This window comes from Malaya genurostris, chromosome 3, assembly GCF_030247185.1.
Source record: "Malaya genurostris strain Urasoe2022 chromosome 3, Malgen_1.1, whole genome shotgun sequence".
In the NCBI taxonomy this organism is placed as follows: domain Eukaryota; kingdom Metazoa; phylum Arthropoda; class Insecta; order Diptera; family Culicidae; genus Malaya; species Malaya genurostris.
The window spans coordinates 98,833,397-98,841,778 of NC_080572.1; the positions used below are offsets into that span (position 1 = coordinate 98,833,397).

The following is an 8,382-nucleotide window of genomic DNA, read 5'->3' on the forward strand; positions in this document are numbered from 1 at the left end:
CGTTTTATGGCACGTTTTTGTCTTGCTGTCTAGCAACAACCTACCTCTAGCAAGCTACGTGTAGGACTGAAACGTTAGCTATAATTTTGCTTATATTTATAGCTTCGCGTTCTTTCAACAGCTTCGCTTTTGCATCGATTGACCAATCAGAGCGTTGCATTCCCTTTGATATATCGCTTACTCCTTCAAAACCGTCGACTATGGCAGGGAAATCCGGTATGCCGGAGATTTTTTGCATGCAAAATAGGACACTGCTAGCTATTAATCAACATTTCAATGATATACTATTAAAAATACATGGCTATGAACATTCAAATCAATACGTAGAAATATTTCCAATCAAATAGTGACATGATATTATTAATTGATACAAAATTGACTGAACTGTAATTGTTTAAAACCTGACCACTTTTCTACATGTATTTTTCTTGAGGTTCTAGTTTGCACCCCTATATAGAAAACAAAAATGTGTTCCACATTAAAAAAATTAGATGAATTTTATATAGACTTTGTTGTGAGACAGTTTTTGCGAAAGACTTACCGTATTGAGACATAGCCAAAGCTTGTCAAAAATGACCAAAATTATAAAATCAAACTTCTATAGATTCACTAATCAACAGCGCATCGAATAGTCAAAAATATTACCGTTTTTCATATTCACCCTACGCTCGCCTTGAAAATGTCCCAAATTGCCCTATTACTGACTGCGATGCTTTCCAAATACTGTAACGACCTATCGCAGCAGACAATAGTCGGTTCATCTGAAGCAACAACCCACATTTCTCGACTCGGATGTTCATGAACGTACTAATAACTGTAGGTACACAAAGTAGAGTATCGGTTCTTTCACCATCAGCAACTTAAATCAGTTCATATTTAATAGCAGTGATTTCAGTATTCTGAAGTATTCTACTAAGACGCTCAACCAAAGAAATTATTGGATCGGAAGTTTCGTATGCTCTCCCGATTGAATGTCATTTCTCTTGTACTGACGAACCCGCTGAATATTTCAGTTCATAACATCAATTACCAATAAATCGTCTTAACAGTTGCCTTCAGCGGCGTTGGTAACATTTTGGTACCGGTTCGAATCTATTCCAATCTAAGCTAAATTGAGGAGTGTTCTTTTCATATTCATAACTTCATTCTTAGTCACCGATGAAATATGCCATCAATACACGCAGCATGGGCTCGGTAATAGACTTTAAATGGTGTCACTTGGGTCCATTAATCAACGGCAGTGCCAGATTTAATCAAGCAGTAGAATACCAGGCAGCTAATATGCGTAAGTTATTTGGCGGAACCTATCCGTGCCGCATTGTTCAAGAAGTGTTACTTGCAATTGATCACATTCACAACCACCGTCACTCTCCCGCCGTATTCAGCCAATCGAACGATTTCAAGAATCGATTAATTGAACATTTGATCACACATTCAAATTGTTAGTGTTTTTCTTTCATCAATGGTGCTGTCAGTTCGGCGAGGATAGTCAAAATAAGGCTGGTGTAAATATTATACAAACTAATTTCGTGATTCAACCGGAAAGAATTCCCCACGCAGACATTTCGAACTTTTGCTGCACCTTCGCTCTTACTATGTGAGGACCAAAAACAGTATTTTGATTAGCTGTGAATCAAGCCACATTAACGTCAACGTTAAGCCTTAAAGCCGTTCACGCCTCACCAAATTTCACGCTCTGTCTAATTCCTTGGTCGCACACATTTTCATAAATAATTTTGATCACAAGGTGATTTTTATACCAACGGCCTTCGGGCGTCACCTATTCCGGTGCAACCTGAACTATGCCCCACCCCAGTGACATTGATTTTTAGGATTGGCGACCGCCAGTGTGGCGATGCTGAGGCTGGAATGCGTGATCAACAGCACGTGAGTGAGGCTAACCGTGTCACGCCGGTTGGATAATGTTTCGAGCGGGTGGCCCGACTCGATCCATTCGGTCATATACCGAAAATTTTATAACTCTCTTTGAAGCGAGTGTATGGGTAGAGCCAACAGGCAATGCATGTAAGTCAGCTGACTTGATTCCAAGTAAAGCTATATGTATTTCGGATTTCTGAGTTATGCGCTTGATCGTACAAGATCATTGGATCACGTTCTCATATATAAGACAAATTTACATCCCGGGTAGAAATGACCTGCAAACTAAGAGCAAATTCTATTATTAAAACTAAATATCTCAATGGTAGAAGTTAACATTATTTAGTATCATAAAATATCAAAAATCGTAACAAAGGATGAACAAAATATTTATAGAGACGAATTTTTCAGTAATTTAATATTCTAGCATTCAGACAGTGGCGAACGAGGAAATTTGACGTCCGGGGCAAAATAAGAGATTTGCCGCCCATAGTTTGTTTAGTGAGCAAAAAAAATTGGTTGAACTTCATCTCCGGAAAGACGACTGGCTTGAGAAAAACATAGGTCCCAAGGATTAGTTTGCCTCCCCCCCTGGAAACGGGGCAAGTGCTGTGAAAGTTTTGATGCTTATTGCCTTATAATTTCGGGACCGGAAGTCGGATCTTGATGAAATTGCACAGTTCATTTGAATCCGGCCAACCGGCACATCAGGATCGATGCCAATAACATACTGATTATGGTATACTGGTCAACGCAAATGTCAACGACTACGGAGTACGGAATAGATGGCGACGATGGCCCGACATTCGTGACATTCTACTCCCTGAGTAAAGAAGTGTGACACCTACTTGAAACGGCGAGTGGGCTAATGGTGCGTCTGTCTCCGTCCAGGTAAAACCTTGGCAGGAAACGTTCTTCATCTGTCCGTCAGTTTTGATGGGTACTAGGCTCGGATGTAACATTCACGACTTACGCTGAGCTGACTCTGGACACGAACCCCTTGAAGGTACGCCATGCTTGGACTCCCTGTTTCACAACCAAGAGATCACGAAAGCGACTACGTTCGCCAGAGGAGGATTGCTGAGGTCTCCGTCTCAGCAAACAGAAGGAGCAGAACAGCGACAAGAATTGGCTTCACAACGAAGTGCGATACACGCGGAGTAGCAGCGTGAAGAAGTGCAGAAGCAGCTACCGACGATTAGCGGATGGAGCGTACCTCAACAACAGCCGAAGGTAGTTGCGGCTAAGAACTTGACGGATGAGCTACACGAGTTCGTCGACAAAAAGCACAATGTGCACAAGGACATCAAGGACTTGGTGTTGAAGTTTCGGAGGGCTCTCGGAGCTGCCGTGAAAGAATGGTATAGCGTGACGCAGAGAACGGATGAGGCAGAGAGCGAATTAGCAGCGACTAAACACGCTCTTGCAATAGCTACGCAGCGGCAGCAGCAACGAGCCATGGTCGAAAACTTGGAGACGACAAAAAATCATCGGAATACTCGCTCGGAGAAAAGAGGCATAGATACGCCAGGAGAAGTCCCGAACGCAAACGGGAGCGCGCCAGCATTCGAAGTGATGATGGATGGCGCACTTTGGATAGCCAGCAGGCAGAAGAAAAATAAGCAAAAGGAGAAGTAAGAAAAGAAAAAGGAAGACAAGAGGAAGAAACAGAAGAAAAAAGAAAATTACCCACCCCTAGGCAGAGGAAAAAGGGTGATGCACTGATCGTCGAAACAAACAACAAGACGACGTACGCAGCGCTCCTTAGGAAAGTGAGGGATGACTCGGGGCTAAAAGAGTTGGGTGAAAACGTGGTAAAGACCAGGCGCACCCAAAAAGAAGAGATGCTGTTCGAGCTCAAGAAGGATCCTTCTGTTTAGAGCTCAGAGTACCGGGAGCTCATTGCGAAATCCTTGGGCACGATACAACAACGTGGTCACCTACGCCGTACAGCGAGGGCGATGCGGAATTTGCCGTAAGCCGACTGGTCTTCAACGACGAGCTCGTTGCCGTGGCGAAAGCATTGAAGGTGAAGAAAAAACGTGGCGTTGAAGGCTGCGATCCTGGAGTTTCTAGATATGTTCAGGTCAGTGTTGCAGAAATGCCTCGAAGAAGGTAGCTTTCCGGATATATGGAAGGTCCAAAAACTAGTGCTGCTGTCAAAACAAGGAAAGCAGCTGGGAGATCCAGCATCGTACAGGCCGATCTGCCTGTTGGATACGCTCTCAAAACTCATGGAGAGGTGCTCGTAGTCAGTAATCGCGAAGCAGTCCAAATGCTGAAGATCAAGATCGGAGAGGAGAGAATTCATAGCAACGCGCTTTGAAGCACCTGTGCGTGATGGTCGACGACCGCCTAAACTTTAACGTGCACGTCGACTACGCCTGCGAAAAGGCGGCGACGGCGGTTAATACATTGGCGAGGATTATACCAAGCGTGGGCGGTCCAAGAAGTAGTAAGAGGCGCTTCTTGGCAAATGTTGCAACCTCAATACTTAGTGCCAGCCTGGGCTGCGGCGCTAAAAACGAAGAGAAACCGTGGGAAGCTGAACAGTGTGTTCCGGCTCATGGCTATGAGAGTCGCGAGTGTCTACAGAACAATCCCGTCGGAGGCTGTAGGCGTTATCGTTGGGATGATGTCTATCTGCATCACCCTAGAGGAAGACGTCGAGTGCTACCGGCGGAGGAATGCTAGGAATACGAGAGCAGCTGCTAGAACGAACTCGCTGGCGAAGTGGCAACAAGAGTGGGACAATGCGGCGAACGGAAGGTGAACCCACCAACTGATTCCAAACGTGTCGGCGTGGGTGAACAGAAAGCAGAGAGAGGTAAACTTCCAGCTGACGCAGTTTCTGTCCGGGCATGGCTGTTTTCGGAAGTATCTGTTTCGGTTTGGACACGTGCCTTCCCCTCTTCGTCCGGAGTATGTGAACGTGGAGGAAACACCAGCGCACGTCGTCTTTGATTGCCCTAGAATCGCGGAGATACGCAGGGGTATCCGCGGCGTAACAGTCGCCAACATTGTCGAGGAGATGTTTCGCAACGAAGACACGTGGAACGTTGTTGACAGAAAAGTAACGGGGATACTGTGCGCGCTGCAGAGGAAGTGGCGCGAAGGCCAGAGAGCGCCGGACAGCGATCCGGTTAGGGATGATCCACCGCCGGGAACATGACTGAGTTGTCCGTAACAACACATATTATAGCGCAAATCAATAGGCGACTGCGACCACCGGCCGCTAAAGGATCAGCGAACAAGCGTCGGTTCGGGAGTGTCGGTATAGTCGAAATCCTTCGCCGTGGATTAGACGAGCAGATTGCGAAGTAGCACCGGTATGGTTCGTCTGGGCGCCAGTGAACCGGAAGCCCTCCTCCAACCGGAATCACTGGAGCGACTCAGGCATCCTGCCGTTCGATCCGTCCACGGGTATCGAAAGCGACGGTTACTGGAGTACTTCCATCGTGGGGGAATTCTTCGTCGGGAAAGGCTATAGCATTCGTCGGAAAGGCTATAGCAATAAACCGGAAACCAGGCTCCAACCGGAATCACCGGATCGACCTCGACACTCCTTCGAGTGTCCCGGTGGCATAACATGAATAATCGGGGTTGGGAGAACTTCCTTCGTCGGGGAACTCTCCGTCGGTGTAGGTTAGGGACTAACCGAGTAGAAGTTACAGCACCGAAGTCAAGTAGCCGGGGCGCCAGTAAACCGGAAACCATGCTCCAACCGCCCCCCCCCCCCCTCCGTCGGGGGGGAACTCTCCGTCGGTGTAGGTTAGGGACTAACCGAGTAGAAGTTACAGCACCGAAGTCAAGTAGCCGGGGCGCCAGTAAACCGGAAACCATGCTCCCCCCACCCCCCCCCCCCCCCCGTCGAAGTAACATCCTATGGTAGTCCCGACAGGGAGAGGGGAACGAAGCTTAGGGGGTGTTTTAGTTCGGGTTCGTTTCCCACATACCAAGTTCACTTATGTGCAGGTAGCTTGATGATCCGGCGATTTCACCTCCTATATAAAAAAAACACAAATACACACAAACATTGCTCAGCTCGATGTTTCTAGTCGGTTTTTCATGTGATTGGATAACCTTTCTATATGAGAAAGGCAAAAACGATTCAAACAGCTGTGAATGGAACAAAACTGGGTTAAAAGAATAACAATAAAAGCCTCTGAGTTAGACAGCGATTTAGATTATGAGTGAAACGTTTCTTTTATACATTTTTACTTTAGTCTTAACTCAAAAACATTTCCATTTTGTTTCGAATACATGTTCCCCATTATTTTTTTATATTTTTCAAACAAAATCATACATGGCTGATTGTTTCTTGCGTCGAAATGTTACTGGTAATTCTCGCCTTATGCGTTTTGGGATGTCGTGGTGCACTCCGTATAAGTAGGGATGTGTTCCTCAAGCGATATGTGTTCTGTAGCTGAAGGTTGTACCTTTCGAATAGTACACACTTAAAATCAATTCTCGAGCTCGGTTTAGTAAAATACCGAGACTGATCACCAACACACAATTTTTCTGATTGCTTAGTACTCAATATTAGGTTTTCTGAGATTCTTTTAGTAGATTTATTTTTGCCGAAATTTAGTAAAACCTTGTGCTGAACTCATCAGTGATTAACAATTATCCCGAAATCAGCAAATGCGTTTGCCGAAATTTCGAAATATGTGTAAGCTTGTGCCGAAATTAGGCTAGACAACTGTTTTTTACGGTTTACATTTTCGCTCATCACTACGCAGTTAATTTCTTACACTACAAGTACTCGGCGGTAAGAGTCTCGGCAATTATTTTACCAAGATTCAGCGAAAAATATACAACATTCCGAGTAAAAATATTACTTTCTGTACTATTTTTTGCGTGAATCCAAAAGTGGCTATTTTCACCCCAGCTTCATCTACTTGAATAAAACCTATACTCATTTAATAGTAGGGAACTAGTAAGCTTCGGGAGAACGCTGAACTATCAAGGGGATGTAAAAATCTGTAACCCAAAAATATCATTTATACTTACTCTTTCAGTCGTAAACCACGCGGGTCTCTGCTGTATACAGGAGGCGTCTCCATTCAACTCGGTTCATTGCTGTTCGCCGCCAGCCTCGGTAGCTGCGAAGGGTCCGCAGGTCGTCCTCAATTTGATCGATCCATCTTGCCCGCTGTGCGCCTCTTCTTCTTATACCGGTCGGATCATTGTCGAGGATCATTTTAACCGGGTTGTTCTCCGACATTCTAACAACATGCCCGGCCCACCGTAACCGCCCGACCTTGGCCGTTTGGACGAGGGTTGGTCCTCCCAGCAACTGGTGCAGTTCATGGTTCATTCGCCTTCTCCACGTACCGTCTTCCATCCGCACTCCGCCGAAGATGGTTCGCAACACCTTCCGTTCAAAAACACCTAGTGCGCGTTGATCCTCCGCAAGCATTGTCCAGGATTCGTGCCCGTAGAGGATAACCGGTCTAATCAGCGTTTTGTAGATAGTTAACTTCGTACGACGGCGAATTTTGCTCGATCGAAGCGTCCTGCGCAGTCCAAAGTAAGCACGATTTCCTGACAATATGCGTCTCTGAATTTCTCTGCTGGTGTCATTATCGGCAGTCACCAGTGAGCCCAAGTACACGAACTCGTCGACCATTTCGATTTCATCACCACCAATCAGAACTCGTAATGGGTGGCTGACGTTATCTTCTCTCGAGCCCCTGCCTTTCATGTACTTTGTCTTTGACACATTGATGTCTAATCCGATCCGCTTGGCCTCAACTTTGTACGTATCGCACAAACAAAACAACCTTTGTTGGCTTGAATATGGCGAACACAATATGGAGTCTCAAGAAGTGTATGAAACGTAAATAAAACCAGGATATTACTTTTTTCCGAAACTACTTTTTGCCGAAAATAGCGAAAGGCAGAATAGTCATTTTTGTTCTATGCACTGTCATAAACACGAAGAAAATAATATAGGGATTGAACATCGATTGTGATAATATTATAGTTCTCATGATATGTGAATTTAAAATGATGAGAAATCACTCTACTTGGAATAATTTTGAGCATTCTGAACATAGGGTTATTTTGTTGTTTATTTTTTATATCTTTATAAACAGATTTTGATTGAAGGCGCATAAAAAAACAGTTAGGTAAAATTGAATTCCGCTCGACAGTTTTTGGATCGTTGTGAAATTTGTACTTTGTATCATGTTTGTGACTTAAAGTACTCTTCTGCTTTTTTATTGATGATAGAAAAGTATTCTGGATTCATTCAATGTTTATAATGTCGATGGTGACTAAGTTTCAACTAGTTTACTTGAAAACAAGTTATTTTCAAGTAATGAAAACATAAGTTATTTCAGTATGGCATTACAACGTAACGACAACTTATTTTTAGCCAAGTAAAAACTGCGCTTTTTGTGTCATGCAAGTGGTTAGATGTTAGTAACAATCACTCCAATATCTGGTTGCAAACTAGTCACAAACAAGCTAGCGTAACAAAAATTGTTACTTGGGATT

At 44.5% G+C, this 8,382-nt stretch overlaps 1 protein-coding gene across 1 annotated transcript; it reads left to right on the top strand.

The window, feature by feature from the left end:
• The first annotated feature begins 4,218 nt into the window (after positions 1 to 4,218).
• Positions 4,219 to 5,050, top strand: LOC131433900 (uncharacterized). The gene is made up of 3 exons (XM_058600508.1): positions 4,219 to 4,489; positions 4,536 to 4,647; positions 4,693 to 5,050. The coding sequence occupies exons 1-3, from the start codon at positions 4,219 to 4,221 to the stop codon at positions 5,048 to 5,050; spliced, it is 741 nt and encodes a 246-aa protein (XP_058456491.1).
• The last annotated feature ends 3,332 nt before the right edge of the window (positions 5,051 to 8,382 follow it).